This window comes from Helobdella robusta (genome assembly GCF_000326865.2).
Source record: "Helobdella robusta unplaced genomic scaffold HELROscaffold_123, whole genome shotgun sequence".
Lineage (NCBI taxonomy): Eukaryota > Metazoa > Annelida > Clitellata > Rhynchobdellida > Glossiphoniidae > Helobdella > Helobdella robusta.
Window position 1 is genome coordinate 90,593 of NW_008703677.1, and position 17,388 is coordinate 107,980.

General features: G+C 36.2%; 2 protein-coding genes across 2 annotated transcripts; both read left to right on the forward strand.

Moving 5' to 3' along the window:
* Nucleotides 1-233: 233 nt before the first annotated feature.
* On the forward strand, nt 234-7,248 carry HELRODRAFT_195023 (hypothetical protein; the record flags this gene model as incomplete). Its single annotated transcript, XM_009013904.1, has 16 exons — nt 234-1,569; nt 1,860-1,927; nt 2,948-3,199; nt 3,264-3,375; nt 3,505-3,605; nt 3,691-3,778; nt 3,909-3,975; nt 4,148-4,378; nt 4,487-4,565; nt 4,897-5,043; nt 5,130-5,216; nt 5,595-5,963; nt 6,076-6,285; nt 6,460-6,576; nt 6,711-6,780; nt 6,801-7,248. The coding sequence occupies 15 exons, from the start codon at nt 234-236 to the stop codon at nt 6,753-6,755; spliced, it is 3,309 nt and encodes a 1,102-aa protein (XP_009012152.1). The 3' UTR covers nt 6,756-6,780; nt 6,801-7,248.
* A 1,791-nt stretch (nt 7,249-9,039) lies between these two features.
* Nucleotides 9,040-17,325, forward strand: HELRODRAFT_195024 (hypothetical protein; the record flags this gene model as incomplete). The annotated part of the gene is made up of 23 exons (XM_009013905.1): nt 9,040-9,077; nt 9,482-9,585; nt 9,714-9,787; nt 10,641-10,750; nt 10,835-10,955; nt 11,059-11,177; nt 11,264-11,402; nt 11,478-11,617; nt 11,685-11,832; nt 11,994-12,186; nt 12,326-12,474; nt 12,653-12,865; nt 12,954-13,171; nt 13,244-13,475; nt 13,621-13,894; nt 14,025-14,113; nt 14,245-14,421; nt 14,705-14,817; nt 15,141-15,262; nt 15,591-15,697; nt 15,811-16,016; nt 16,119-16,307; nt 16,509-17,325. The coding sequence occupies 23 exons, from the start codon at nt 9,040-9,042 to the stop codon at nt 16,885-16,887; spliced, it is 3,654 nt and encodes a 1,217-aa protein (XP_009012153.1). The 3' UTR covers nt 16,888-17,325.
* Nucleotides 17,326-17,388: the final 63 nt, after the last annotated feature.

Sequence of the window (17,388 nt, forward strand, 5' to 3'; positions counted from 1 at the left end):
TATGTATCTGTGCGAATTTATATGCATACCTACTTTCTTATGCATATTTATAAGCACGACATGAGCGCTTACACAGATTTGACTTTGAAATGAAGTAATGGTTGTCGCTGATATTAGATTAATGTTGGCTGGCGTTTTATGATCTTCTGATAAACATTAGCTGTGACGTAGTCAACTCGCAACATTGATAGCATCACCATCAACTTCAGCAACGTCAAACGACACTCGAAGCAATGGATCTTTCCAAATATTTGTTTAAATCGCCCCAGCAGAGTGCAGCGTCGAGCAGCAAACAACATTCGAGGAACACTGAACAGCAGCAGCCCACCTCCCCGCACGAAGCCTATGAAAACAGACCGATTTTAAACTTCAGCATACCGGCAAATACTCTGCACGCACACACATCCACACAGCAGCACACTCCAACAAGCACATCCACAGACAAACACTCCCCTTCCTATCTAACTCCACACCACAACCACCAACATCACAACCACAAATTCGATGACAACAACTTTAGAAGGAACAACAATAATGACAACACCAGGAATAAAAATAATGCTTTTGACAACATCAACAACAACAGCAGCGACAGCAATGTTACTAGCAAGAGAAGCAGAGCGCTCTCCTTGTCATGCTCACCTGTCGTACAGACGGAATGTGTTTCTCAACTCAATGCCGAGAGCAGTGAATTCAACAACAACAAACAACAGCTACGTCAACAACAACATCATCATTCCACAACAACACCATCGTCGGCACGTTTGCCAGACTTGAGATCGAGGACTCCGACGCTCGAACCATCGTCGGCTTCGTCGCTCACGCCCAACTACATGAAACCAACCAGGACGTTCGCTGATAAGAGCAGAAATTTGTACGTCAGTGACGAACTGAATCAACAACAACAAAATGGCGGCAACAACAAATTTGTGAGAACGTCTGTAGGTAGGCGGTCTCTCCAACAACACTCTATCAGCCATTTCGGCTTCAAGTCACGTGGTAACAGCAGCAACAACAACAACAACAACATCGTGAACAACGTCAGTTCTAAAAGGCCGACAACTCCATCATTTCTCAGTAATCTGAGGACTTCGAAAATTCCTCTGCCGTCGGTTAACTCATTATCAACATCAAATGACAACAGCCTCAAATACAACAATAACAACAACAACAATAGCAACATCAACAAAACATCGGGCCTTGCAATAACTAAGGAAGCATTCCTCTCTCGAATCAATTCTCTCCGAAGATCAAAAACTGGATCGAAACCAAACAACAGCAGCAACGACAACAGCAGCAACGACAACAGCAGCAACGACAACAGCAGCAACGACGGTGATGTTGATGTTGATGCTGCGACGACTCCAACAATGACGTCATCAACAACAGCTCTTCGTGTCAGCAGCATCAGCGAATCCATCATGAAGATGACCAACAACATACAATCAAGGGACGACCTTCAAAATGATGACTTCAGGCAAACATTTACAAACAGCAACATCAACAACAACATCAGAAGTGGTAGAATAAGCCCGTTTAGTGATAATGGTCATTACGTACGTTCGATCGGTAGGTACGGATGAATGAATGAGCGAGTGATTGAATGAATGAATATGTGATTGAATGAATGAATGTGTGAGTGAATGAATGTGTGAGTGAATGAGCTAATGATTGATTATGTTAACAAATTCCTAACGAATGAGCGCTTGTAACATCTGAAACTACCTAACACACAATGTAGAGCTGGCATTCATTCGGCGAGCTAGCAACAACAATAAGAAGAAATAACATCAACAACAATAATATGAAAAAATAACATCAACAATAATCTCATTAATCTAATCTAATAATCATTGAAGAAACAACAAAACAGATATGGCTCTCATGCACACTCAATTTCTTCAACAACATCAATATACACTGCACTGTACGCACACACATCGCATTGCAGTACCTTCTACTACTACTACTTCTACTACTACTACTAATACAACAACTACTACTTATACTAATAATAATAATTCATTCATTCATTCATTCATTTTAATTTTGTTTTTTTTACTATAGTTCAACATCTGAAAGAATTATGCTTGCAATCGCGCCATCGTCGTTATCATCATCATTTTCATTCATGTTATTATCATTATCACCATTATTATTATTATTATTATTATTATTATTATTATTATTATTATTATTATTATTATTAGAGCAGTAATGCCGTCATTACGGTGGCAACATGATTGAGCACCAGCGAGTTTCATGTGCAGTTTTTTATTGCACTGTAGTCTAATGAAATATCAAATACAAATTTATAAATATACATACATACAAACAGACAAACAAGCGAACACACACATACACACACACACACACACACACACACACACACACACGTACATTGATAGAGTCATAATGAGACTCATGTTTAGCATTACAGCAGGTTGCATAATGCGCTAGCAAATATCTTAATTTATTGGTAACCTTGGTAACATCTTGATAATGATTGCTGCTGTTGTTTGTGTGCATGTTTGTGTGTGCTTGCATGTGTGTGCGTGCGTGTGTTGTGTAGAGATGTGCTGTTTCAAGCGACCCATACACTTAAGTAGTTTTCAATTGAAATTTTTACGAACTTTGTGTCTGATAAAATGATGGTGATGATGATGATGGTGATGATGATGATGAGGGTGATGATGATGAGGGTGATGATGATGAGGGTGATGATGATGAGGGTGATGATGAGGGTGATGATAATGATTGTAATGGTGATGTTTTTGCTGCTGAATATGACGATTATGATGATTAAAAAATTTGAATAATGATGACGACAAAATTGCTGAAATGAAATTGCCGTCATTCTGATTGCTTGCTAGATAACAGGACGAAAATGAACGGTGCAATACGTGAAGGAGTTGTAGTGTCGCCGGCAACATCAACCATTCATCAGCAACAACATCAGCAACAACTTCAGCAACAGCATCAGCAACAACATCAGCAACAGCATCAGCAACAACATCAACAGACGTCGAGATTACAGCGGTCAACATGTCCTCAACAACACTCCACATACAACGACATTAATAATGATTACAGCAACAATTACATTGACAACGACATTATGATTGATGAGTTTACTCTTCTTGAAGACCATCGTCGTAATAATTTGCAGCAGCAGCAGAAGTTCAACAGATCTGTCCCTGTAGGTTTTTGATTTGAATGACGACGACGACGATGTTCCTGATGACGTTGCTGACCATTTACAGAGTTCCCCACTGCCAACACGACGCATTCTTTGCCCCTCTCCCTCGCCATCCAACCAATCAGAAACGAGCAAGTCTTCGTACAGATATAACCACAACAATTATAACGAAGCAGGTTGATGCTATTGATGCTTTTGTATGTTTTAATGTCGCTGTCCGATGATATTCAAGTATAATCGAATCAATTCTATGTTAACAAAATCATCTACACTCATTAAAAAAATTATTTCTCCGTTTTTTCAAGTGGACAAATACAACAGCAGCAACAACAGCAACAGCAGCTCTGTTGGGCGATCGGTAGTAAGCGGGAGGTTGAAGACCAATCAGAAATCATCATTCGATCAAGTACGTAGCTGAGGGAACAAATCAAATTCAAACGTTCAAAAATTTGAACTCTGTGTAAAAATAGCAACCAATGAAATGATTACAGATGAGTGACTGTAGCAGTGAGAAGGATTATTCCGTTGGCAGCAATGAAAGTTCTCTCGAAAATTATTTATCTGCCTTCGAGTTCCAAAGTAAAGTAAGCATTAACATTTTTTTCAATTTTTTCTACTTTTTGAATAAAATTCAAGTCAATTAGACTGAAAATGCTGAATGCCTTATTTACTATTTTATTTGTAATTTGAAATATCACCCATCTAATAGGATCCAGAGGAAATTTTGGAGAACTTGAATTCGTCCAATTGGCAAATGAGAAGAGAGGGGCTTATTGGTTTGCTGGTCGTCATCAACCAATCTGCTGACTCTTTTGAGTTTGCAAACTTTTCATTTATTCGTTCATTTTAAATATTGATAAGCAAGCAAATAAATATATAACCAATGAAAATAAATCTTTACAATGAAACAGCCAATCAAACAACTTTTCAACAACATCATTCAATCAGCGAGCGAGATATAAAGAGAATGACCGATAGTTTCACGAGAATGTTTCACGAACCACATTCTAAAGTCTTCTCTCTTTTTCTTGAAACGTTGGTTGCCGTGGTACTGACCTACAAACACCTCTTACCTCCGAACTGGGTCAGATTGTGTCTGCAGAGGTTGTTCGCTAAGCTGGCTACCGATTTGTTGGGCTCCGTTCAGGTCAAAGTTAAAAAAGTCCTCGATGCTTTGAGGTCAGTTTGTTGTTGCTGATGTTGTTGTTGTTGTTGTTGTTGTCGGTGGTGGTGGTGGGGTATGGTTTGTTATTATTTGTTGTTACATTAAAATTGTTAATCCTATAGAGATTCGTATGGATGGAAGGAGCAGGCTGATTGGCTGATGGAGATTACAGCCAACCAATCACTGTTGCACAACAATAAGGTTGCTTTTATGTATTCAAAAATAATATCGGTTTAGTAGCGTCCACCTTGAAATGCGAGTGCTTTGGGCTCTCACCTTGACCAGCCAGCCACTGAACTGAATGTCGTCTGTTGTCATTCAGGGAATGAATAACTTTTGCAATGAAAAATAATTATCAATATATCTTATGGAATTAATTTAAAAACTTTCCGTCGAAACGCCATGTGGATCAAAGCCGGCATTGTTTCTACACTAACATAATATTTATGACGCCCAGGCTATCTTCTTTATTATTATTATTCTTGTTGTTGTTGTTGTTGTTGTTATGTTGTTGTTGTTGTAACTCGAACAGAGCAGGGAGTGCTTGCTGGTTTATACGAGGGAGTTGTTGGGCGTGACGTCATCGGGTCAGGAGGTGCAAGCCTCTGAGAGTTGCTGTCAACTCATCAACAACATCATCGCCATCAACGATCAATATAAGACTAATGATACTAGGAAGGTTGGTAGATTAGCCATTGGATGGTGGGGCAATGAATGAACGAACGAATGAATGAATCAATCAATGAATGAACGAATGATTGACAGAACGTCCAGCACATCCTGATCAGCTTGTTCGATCTCAACCCGCCAGCCTACTCCAACATTATGCTCGCTCAGTCAAGATACGTGCAGGTTTGTGATGCCGTTGCTGTTGATGTTGTTGTTGATGTTGTGATGTTGTTGATGTTGTGATGTTGTTGATGTTGATGTTATTGTTGATGATGATGAAAATGTTGTTGTTGATGTTAGCAATTTAAATTTAAGGATTATATGACGAAGATAGCAAAGCTTCACATGTCAGCAACAGGCGCAACAGCGTCGTCGTCATCCTCCTCATCACCTTTGCACGTTCCAAATGACAATATTTCAAAGTCACCGACATCGTCGTCATCTTCATCATCATCATTCAGTTACATTCATAAAAGAGAGAAAAATCTCAGTTCTCTGACCAACAGCTACAACAACAACAATTACAACTTTAATATTTCGCAACAAAATCAACAACTTCAGCAGCAACAACAACTTCAGCAGCAACAGACACATCAAGATGTTATAAAATCTCCCCAATTAATTAAAACTTTCAACATCAATAAACCATCATTATTCAACATTTACAGAAACAAAGATGAAACAAAACAACAACAAAAATTGCAACAACTACAGCAGCAGCAGTTAGAACAAGACAAAAAGATTGTTAAAGACTTTGAAAAATGCATCGATAGCTTTAAACAGGTTGACCCGAACAAAGACGACCTTGAACTTGAAGCAGCCTTGAAACAGCTGATCATATGGCTGCCCAGCGATCCAGACCTCATTACGAACCAACATTTAATTTCATTGTTGACCGTCCTCTTCAGAGCTCCTGGCTCTCTCATACAAGTCTCATTATTCATTTCCTTCTTTTCATCGTGTTGTTGTTGTTTTATTAACTTTTTTTCTTATGCTTGATTAAAATGGTCTTCAATTAATTTAAAACTTTTTGAAATTGCAGAATTCATCAAACCTACTTTCTGACTGCATCAATATGTTGTTGAAGACGAGATCAAGTAGCCAATCACTGATCGTCTTACAATCCATTATCGACCAGTCAGATGATAGAAATATCCTGTCGGCTCTACACTGGTTAAGGCCACAGTTGGAAGCCACTCCTACCGATCAGCTGACTGACCTTCTCGATGACCTCGTGCCCTCTTTGCTCAGGGTTTGTTCTTTTCATTCTTACTCTTTCTTCTCAACCTCCTCGTCATTGTTGGACTATTTTGTAACAAACAAACAAACAAACAAATGAATGAACGAACGAACAAATGAATGAACGAACGAACATTAGAGGAATTCTTAATGGGATGATTTGTTTAATTTGTTTGAACGAACGCAGGCCTCCGATAGCAACAACAAGTCAGTGAGAACGGCCAGCGTCATGCTGCTGGTTGAGCTCTACAACATTTACAATGAGCAGCTCTGGTCCTACATCAATCACGTTAACGTTCACAAGGTGGATTCTCTATTTCTTTATTACTCTATTAATTTGCAATTATCACATATTGCTATTATTATTATTATCTTAATGTTTTCACTAATTTAATTAATTAATTAGTTAATTAATTAATTATCTCGAATCGACTGCAGGTAAACCTGTTAAAGATGTATTTCAAGAAGGCTCAATCGAAATGATTGGCTGATGAGTGGGAGTATAAATGAATGAATGAATGAATGAATGAATGAATGAATGAATGAATGAATCGATGGAATAACGAAATAGAGAATGTTATCCGTATTTATTGAAAGTAATAACTAAAATCGATCAATCAATTAATTATTTATGATTATTAATATTTTCTTATTTTTGAGGCCCTTTAATTTTTGCTGTATTGAAATGCGATCAAACAAATAATTCATTTATTTATTCGTTCTCTTATTCATTCATTTATTCATTCGTTTATTTTTGGTTCTTTCAAACGATCATTCTATCATCGATAAAGTATATATACACTCATTATTTCGTTAACATGAATAGATCGTGCTCACTATATTTTGCTATAGCACTCCGTATGATTTAGATTAGATATAGAAGGTATTGTAACTGCAGAACATTCGATCAATGAATTATTAACAGTTTTTTATATAAAATTAGATGAATTCATAATCTTTCAGCTGTCAATTGAAACGAAAGTTAGTTTATTTTCCTCTTTCCTCTTCTCCAAATAAAATGACAGTATAACGTGTCGCAGGGTTTAAGACGACGTAAGATGGCAATCGCCCGTGTAAAAAAAAATTAAGTCAACGCGTTAATCTTGCGACCAGAGACAAGATCATAGTCAGCCGTGTGTGTTTATTAAAAGTGTTCTTGAAATAAACTACGGCGTCAGCCTCATTATGACGGATGGCATGCAAAGGTTTCCATTCCAATTTAATGGAATTTTAATTAATGCTTCGTAGAGATAACTGAATCAGTTAATAACACGGCTACGATATTATAACCTCTTTTAATTTTCACAATACAAAAATTGGCATTCTTTTCAAAGTAAAAAAAATGTTACAATTATAACTTGTGGTTATGTTACAATTATAACTTGTGTGTGTGTTTGTGTGTGTGTGTGTGTGGTGTTCAGTGGATTGCGTGTGAGGTGTTCAGTCGATCAGTTAACTTGCACGTGTTTCGTTCTTTTGATGATTTGCCATCTCAGGAAGTTGACGAAGATGGCGACGAATGCGAGGAGTAGGATGGAGATGGCAGCTGATATACCGAAGTGCTTGCCCAACTCGAAATTTTCCTGTGCGTTGAAACCTGGTTGGTTGGTTGGTTGGTTGGTTGGTTGGTTGGTTGGTTGGTTGGTTGGTTAGTGTTAGTGTCGTTACGAAGATAAAATTGCTGTTAGTGAAGAAAAAGATGATGAAAATGATTAAGAAGAGAGACGACATGACGACAGAATTAGATAGAGCAGGCCGATCCCCAGCCATGGAAAGATTATCAAAAATCATTCATAAAAACTTATATAGTAATCGTTTGTCTTTAAAAAATTGTTTGTATGCATGTAGCCTGTTAACTTACTGTCTGTACAAACGACTTACTGTTCTGACATGCGGCCCGTTCGAAGAGGCACACGATCATTTCAATGAGAAAAACCATAACAAAGTTTGACATTTTTATAATTATTAAGATCTATATAGATATGCTCCAATGAAAATTCCTGAAACAGTATTCAAATAATTTGTTACAATTGTTTGTTTAATAAAATTTAATTTTTTTATAATCCGTTTGGCAAATGCTCAACTTGTAGCAGCAATGAGGAACTTGAAACAATAGAAATATTTAACGTGTGCTGAGTTCGGTTGATTCAATACAATTATAATAATAGCAGCGAATCAACGTTAAGAGTGCAATAGTCGGGTTAGAACTGGTTTTGTTCAGTAGGAATTTGTATGTTACATGTACATGTACATATTACTGATTAATGTCAACAACAGTACTGCTACTACATATAAAATAGAGTACAGTTTCTGTATTTGTATGTGTACTAACAACTATAGCAATAATGGAATGTATTCAGTTGATTGTGCTGTGTTCTATTGTATTGCTGCCAGTTTCACGTATTCACAGCCGACCATCGTCTCATTCAAACATTCATTATTACCATTATGCGTGTAATAGAAAATAGATATGGGTAGCAGCTATATATATATATATATATATATATATATATATATATATATATATATATATATATATATATATATAGAATGTTTTATTCTACATAGAATGTTATATTCTATATACATATATGTGGGTAGCCTTGCTAAATCTTTGCAAAGACAGTGCAAAATGAATAATGTATATTTTAAAAGTTAACTATTCTATGCGTTCGCCATATGCAATGTCGTAGTGTGCCGCCTGAGAACTTTCGAAATAAGTTTTTCAACTCGTCAAATTCTTCAAAAAAGAGAAGAAATCGCGACGATGGCAATGGAGTGTGAGCAAGTTCCCATGGAAGAACAGTTTGCTTTCATTTAAAACATTTTAGTTTCGCTAATTCACGATAATTTTATCGTTTTAAAAATTTTTAATTCTTTTTTTTATTAATTAATTAAAATTAATTAATTCAATAATCGTCATTTTTTCAAATTTAAAAATTATTAAAATATTAAATTAAATTAAAATTAACTGTTTACCTAATTTTGTTCTATACTATACTTAATACTTATTACTTACTAACTAACTAATTGACACTAAAACTAAAATATGCTGATCCTATCTATCTGTAAAAATGTAAAAGATGTAAAAGCTTTAGAAAAAAATCATAGAGCTCAGTATGTAAAGTTTGTCTTCTAGTGGTGAATTTTTGTTTTTTCTATACCATCTTCATTCTAAGCATAAAAATGTATTAATTTATTATTTCTAGAGTGGCAGACTCTGTAGAAAATTCATTTGAAAATGCAAGAAATGAAATGGTTTCCATGCACACTGAACTTCTCAATTTGCAGAAATCACTAAGCGAATCTTGGGGTATGTTAATAATTTAATTTTTAATACTTTGAACTGACATTTTTCATTCGTGATAATCAACTAAACAAACAAAAATTTTATATATTAATAATTAAACCAATTAAAATCTGTTAATAACTTTGCATAAGAATGCATTCAGAAGCTGAGATTGGACCTTGTGTTGGATTTATCAAGTCCCGATCTCCTTCTGGCAAACTTAAAAGTCAGAAAATCAGCAGAGAGATGTTATCAGATGATCAACAACCATGCATCACAACAACAGCATCATTAAATAAAAAATTATCTATTTGTTTAATTTCATTGTAATATATATATATATATCAATCATTGAATATGTGCTATATATTTATTTATTATTAGTGTGTGCCACTGTTAATATATTTTAATATTTAAATTAATTTTACGAAAATTTAAAACTTGCTTACATATTTTTTTTTTTGGTTTGTATGTTGTTGTTTGTCCATGGCAACCGACATAGTATCATTAAACAGTCAATGTTCAAGACACACACACACACACATATATATATATATATATATATATATATATATATATGGTGATATAAAAATACGTGTATTTTAACGTCTGTTTACATAATATATAATGTTTTAATGTATACCTATATATCAACATATAGTTTTTTTTTGTTTAGCGTAAATTTGAATGAATAATGCTGTGAAGTTTAATAGAATGATTGAAGATTGAATGAGATCTCTTGAAATATAATTATTCTGTGTTACTATGTTAATACCTACATGCATACATACCCACCCACTTAACATGCAAGTATGCACACATAAAGACAGATACGAAGTACACACATGCTGCATGGTTAACTACATAAAATCCGATCAAAATTTCAACTGTTACAGATTTTGCTAATAATATTTTATTTTAAACAAACTTACAATAATAATTACGTCTCGTACCATTCAAACTGTTATCCAAATGGAAAACAAGGTTTTTATATCAAATTATTGATTATTTGTAACGTATTATGTTATGAATGAGTGATTGATAGTTTGAATAAAATGACTTCATTATGATATTTTCAGATCAGCAAAATCACCGCTTCTCTCAGAAGCAACATCACAAACACGTCAGAACTTTCGAAGATTCAAAATGAATACTCCCAAACATTTTCTAAACTTCTCGTTGGCCTCAGGTGAGCATTTTTACCATCATAATCACAGTTATTACATCATCATCATCATCTTATAATGGTCGTTATCACCACGATGACAACCAGCGAAGAGGAGAAGGCCAGCATAGATGATCTGGTGCTGTCTTGCATCGACATCGCCGACGATGGCATCATTTCCGCGTTCGCAATTCCAGTTCTGGCGAAAAAAAGGTTCCTAGAGTGGAAGGTTAGGAGTAATCATGATTTTTTTCATTATGTGTATATTCGCGTTGAATGTACGTGCTGAACTCCTATGTAACAAATAAATATTTCCGATTATGCACCAATAGAAAAAGGACAAATTCATAGACGAGATGATAAACAAAGTGCACAGCAAATGCATGAATTCAAAAGTAGGTGATAAAATTCGTTTGGACATTTTCACTGAGAAGCTGATGTCAATGCTAGAGTAAGTAGTCACGTAGCATTCATTTTCTATCAACTGTATGTAAACTATATAAACTTTAAACAAGATGTACTCGATTGTTACTCCAGTGACTACCAACTAGCAGACAGGCACGCTGATTCCCTCATCAAATTAGTGCAGTTGTCGTTCGGTGAGGATGGTGCGGGCCCGGAGAACTGGCCGGTGCAGTCGGTCGGACTCAATGTCGTCAATAAGTTTCCTTGGACGGTAAGGATCTGACTCGATGGTGTTGATGACCAGGGTGATAATTGTTATAATTTAAATTTCTGTTTTATTATAAAGTCTAGGCCTGAACATGTTGTCGAAACGATGGGCAACGTGATAAACAGCGTGAAAAAATACGGAAGCGCCAACAATGGCACAACACTCGCTACTAACATCCAACTGTTTATCTTGCATGCTTTCTATCTGGATAGGCAGAGGTAATGATGATGAGATGAAGATGAGTCTAATGATGACAGTTCAATATTTTTTGAAATACCTGCTTAGCATACAGACACATTTGAAAGTCTTGGATGAGGTAACGAAGATGTTCAACAGATGTGCGGATGAAGATTGGGATTGTGTTGAGGAACCCGGCAAAACAAACATTTTCAGAGTGTTTGTTCTTTATGTTATGGAGTACTTCATTCAGGCGGTTTGTGTCCACTTGTTATTATTTGTGAAGTTGCTATTTTTTCATGCTGATGTTTTGATGTTGCTGTAACAATTCCTATATAAATCCGCTTTTAATGGTCAGACCAGCCTAGTAATACTAATGTAATATAAATATATAAACCAATACTTTTTAAACTGCAGGGCTGCCAAACAAAAGCTGAATTATTGAAACCAATGTACAAGAAGGTGGCCAGCCTGAGAGATTGTGGCGACAAAGAAATTATGGCGCTGGCCAGTAAGCTGATGTCAGATGTGGCTGACGTGTTGATGGAGGAGGAGAACGTGACTGACATGTTGGAGTTGTATTTGGACGGCAAGATGGATGGATTGGGACGTTAGTTTCGGTTGTTGTTGTTGATCATGTTGGTTATGATGTGTCAACTTTGTGAAAATAATAATTAATTGTGAACATTATAAATGGAACAAATTCGTTAACGAAATGATCAAACCTTCCTTCAACTGACTAACCACAGACAAGTTGAAGGATATGTACCTGAATGATGCTACACCCTTCTTCCCTCTCCTTTCGCGTTTTTCCTACCTCCTCCAGTCAGCGGCGAACGACAGCATCTCGTCCACACTCATCCTTTTTTTCACCGAAGTCGCCAAATCAAATCCTGAAGTTTGTTTACTGCGGTGCTGAAGAAGAGGATGATGTTGATGATGATGCCGGAGATGATGATTATTTTGTATTTATTATGAGACTAGCGAGGAATTTGATGATGTCAGGCTTTCAAAATAATCACCTTGCAATGCTTTAATTGATTGCTAGTAATGAAACGTGTGACCATTGTATGCAGAAACTGCCTGATGACCTATGCGATAACGTCGTGAAGTTTTTGACTCACCAGTGGTACTACAGCCTAGCACTCATGCTCCTGGATACCGTGGCGGTCACGTGTCGTAGGGATGACGTCATTAAACACGAGGAGAAGATCTTGCAGTGTGGGGTCAAAGTTGAGAATGCAGCTGCTCTCGTGGCTAACATGCTGCCTAAACTTGCCGTTGATGAGGTGCTGGTGGCGATGAAAATAAAAAATTTATTGTTGTGACAATGAATTGTACACACATCGCACACACACACACACACCACACATGCAGGAGAAAAGTGAGAAGTACCTGCAGTACATGTCTGATAGATGTCGTGCCAACATGAACTCTCTGTACGTAGGTTCCTTCGTTAACAGCATGCGAATGATAGGCTCCACACATCCACATCTATTTGCTAAACATAAGGATTTGTTGCTGGATATCATGAAGCACAATGCTACTCACAAGGATCTTTGTCAGGCTGCTGTCAATGTCATCGAAGGAAAGAGGTGATTGGCATGATATGCTGACCATGCGACAACCATTTATAATTATATTTTGTATTTAAAATCAACCTCCAGCTTAGAAACAGTGTTTGAAAACATCAACGAAACAAAATCAACGGTGAAAGAGATTTCTGAGAATGTCAAACAAACTGAAAAAAATGTTAAAAAGTTGGAGACACGAACGAGCGAGAACGAAAAAAGTGTGAAGAACATCAAGAGCAGGGTTCAACAAAACGAAACTAACATCAAAGAATTGAAGACGACTGTTGTTGAAACGAAAGTGAAAGTTGAGGAAATTGATCACAAGGTCAAACTGATGTTATGAAATAGTTTCATTGAAATATAAGCTTTTAAAATTAGACTTTTTTAAGCTTTTATAATTAGACTTTTTTACCATATATACATACGTCATGTTACTTGTGCTAAATTAATTATACAACATCATCTGGCAGACATTAAGCCACGCTCCGACTTGGTCTCGAGATGTAAGCAAGCTAATGAATCAAGCAGGAGATAAGGATTGGCGATTGTTCTGCCGTCGCCTTGGTTACAGCAATGATGACGTCAAGAAGTTTGCCACCCAATCAGATCCTTGCATGTCGTTGTTGGATGATTGGTTCGCTTGCCACACGACTCGTGAGGCGACGCACGCTGTGATGAGAGAACTGAAGGAGATGGGACGCATGGACGCCTACGCTGTCGTCGAAAGGGTTGTTCTAAATGCAGGTTTGATCATTTTTTTTGTGTTTGCTCTATAAACTTTTTCAGTAAATGTTTTACATTTTTTTTGTCGCACTTGTTGTATGTTAATAATATTTTCTAATTCCCTTCTTTGAAAATGGTCACACATCGACAGAGGAGGTGGCGGGTAAGGATGAAGATGAAGAAGAGGCATCAGTACAGCCTGTGGTCTTCCTCAGTTATCAGTGGGACAAGCAAGACGAGGTTGAGGACCGTGTATTATAATTAAAGTTTTTGTCATCTTCTTCATCATTGTCGTCACCATCTTCATCATCGTTCTTCATCATCATTCCTTTTAACATAAAAACCTGCCTGATGAATTAAACGAAATGTAGGTTAAGTTACTGAAACGACACCTGGAGATGAGCGGCTATCCATGTTGGATGGACGTTGGTCAAATGGGAGGTGGAGACAAACTCTTCCAGAAAATAGACCAGGGCATGAGAAAGGTGAAGGTCGTTGTATGCTGCATAACGCAGAAGTATGCCGAGTCTCCCAACTGTAACAGAGAGGTCACTGATGATGATGATGATGGTGATGATGATGATGTATTGTACAGTGCTTCTCATGAGTTGTTTTGTACCGACTCCGATGGTGACGAAGATGATGTTTGCAAAGATAGAGATGATGGTTGTTGGTTATGTGTCAAACCTACTTAACTGTACTAAAATTTCAACTGGATGACGACAATCAATCACGTGATCGTGATTGATTGGACAGCTTGATGTTGACGACAGAAAATATGGATAAATAAAATTCAATTAATTTCAAAAATAATTAAAAAATGAAACGCAGGTGAACTTAGCACTGAATTTGAACAAGACGATGATACCACTCCTGATGGACAAGATGGAGTGGCCGCCGAGAGGTGGCATGGGTCCTATTTTCGGAGAATTTCTTTTCATCAGGTGCCTCTGCCTGATTAACTTCATCAACGATCTCGGAATTTCGTTTTGTTTTCTTGATTGTTTTTTTCATAAATCTTTATATATATATATGTATATATATTTACAATATTCTATAAATTCTACCGAATGTTTAGCGTTAATATGTTTGTAGTTTGTTCACCAAAAAACTTTAGTGAGAAAAATCGAAAAAACGAACCACAAACATATTAACGCCAAACATTCGGTAGAATTTATAGAATATTGTAAAAATTATGGTCTATTACCAACATATATATATATATATATATATATATATATATATATATATATATATATATATTTAGATTTTATAAGAGAGATAAAGACGAAATAATGGACGGAACATACTGGCCTAGCTCGATGTTCACCCAACTCCTTTTTCAGATAAGGTACCAAGTGGCCCCTCTGGAAAGTCTCATTACTGAAGGTGCTTTATACTCTCTCTATAGCTATCTATTGATACAATCAATCAATTAAATTTATATAGCCCTATTTTTAAAAATTAAACTGGGCACAACCTTAAATTCGCAAAGCAAACAATTACGAAGTACAAAAATAAATTAATAAATAAACTAAAACAGAATAAAATAATGAAAAAAGCATACGAGTTTTCAATGAATGAAACTATTGAAAAGGTTTAAATAGCGAGCACCCTAAACCTAAGTCATTAGCAGAATTAATGATAAAGTAATAAGATAATCTACGTTCATCTTTAAATATTTTTTATTTAAATTAGCAAAAATTTTGGTATCTAGATTCCTCTTACAAGCAGTGGTGGGTGCCGAAGGATCAAACAATGAAAAATGGTGGTAAGAAAAGTAACTCCAATTTATCAGCCAATCACATTGAAGAATCGAAACAGGTATGGATTAATATTGATGAGTTTATTGTTAACTAATCAAAAAATAATGTTATTTGTTGAAATCATTTCCTCACAAATTGTCATTTATAAACTCATGCATGTTAATGAATCAGATCTTCATATCGTACCAATGGGACAAGCAGTCGGAGGTCAAGAAGTTGTACAATGCACTGACGAGCCATGGCTACCACTGTTGGCTGGACATTATGATGATGGGTGGTGGAGTCTCCCTGTACGACATGATCGACAAAGGCATCAGAGGGGCCCAACTCGTCCTCTCGTGCGTTACTAAGAAGTACGCCCTGTCCGCCAACTGCAGGTTCTAATCCCTCCCAATGCTTTTCATTTTGCTTTTCTTCAAGTGCTTATGTTATAAATTTATTTTTCTAGCTTTATTGTTCATTTGATTAATATTTTGCAGGCGAGAAGTGGCGCTTAGTGACGCGATAAAGAAGCCAATCATACCGTTGTTGTTCGAGAAGGAGGCCTGGCCAGCAGAAGGACCAATGGGAATGATCCTCACCCCTCTGCAGTACCTCAATTTCAACCAATCACAAAACGCCTGGGATGATAACTTTGAGGAGTTGATAAAGCGCATTCATCAAATAATGTTAGTCTTTTAATCGAGCGGTTTAAAACTTTATTTATTTGTTCATTTAAATTCGCCCCTAAATATTTTCGGATGATGGTTTACATAAAATACGAAAAATCTGTCCATTAAGCTATATATATATATATATATATATATTAATTATGGTTTTGAAATTAAATTGAATTACTTTTAAATTGGGTAAATTGATTTCGCTTGCAGACCACCATCTAACAATCAACCAATCAAGTCAGCCGTAACAGCACCACCGACCAATGATGTGCACAATAACAAGCCTTCCACGGCCGCAAAACCAACGTCGGTCAATAAAATGATAGTTCCCAGGAAATCTTCAACCAATCAAAAGCCAGCCGAACCTCAAAACAAACTGCCAAATGAAGCCGCTAACAGTGGCACTGCTTTAATTACAAATGCCAAAAATGCAAAATCTCCTCCGGTGCCAACGAAACCGGCAAAAATTAAAAGTGAATTTCAATTTAAACAACCCAAATTGACAAGTTCAATTAATACGTCTCCACCGCCATCATTGTTGCCATCTTCATCATCGACATCATCTACCGCTTTCAAACATAAAAAATGACACCTCTTAATGTTCTTCCAACTTGCCATCGTAAACAGCATCATCATCCTCATCATCAACATCGTTTATATCATCTCCCTCATTATCATCGTTATGATCAAGAGATAGATCTACGAACAACGATCAATTAAAAGAACTGACAAAGATAATTATTTCAAAATTGTTGTTTGGCGAAGCATGCAATGGCAGAAACACAGATTTTTAACATTCTTCATTATTTTATTTCGCCTAAAATTTATTTCAATTTATCCGAACAAAACATTTTCAAGCTTTTTCATTCATCAGCTTAATAATGCTTAAAAGATGCTTTGAAGTTTTTTGTGTTAGGAATTGCGTTTATAGTAGCAGGTGGATGATATTGTTTGTAATAAATATTATTCTGGACAATACAACTTGAACAAAAATTGTAAATGACATTTTAAGTGAAGCACGTCTAAATGAAATGTGTGACGCGTAAATATCGTCCGAATGTGCACTTTTTAAATAACATCACTACTATCA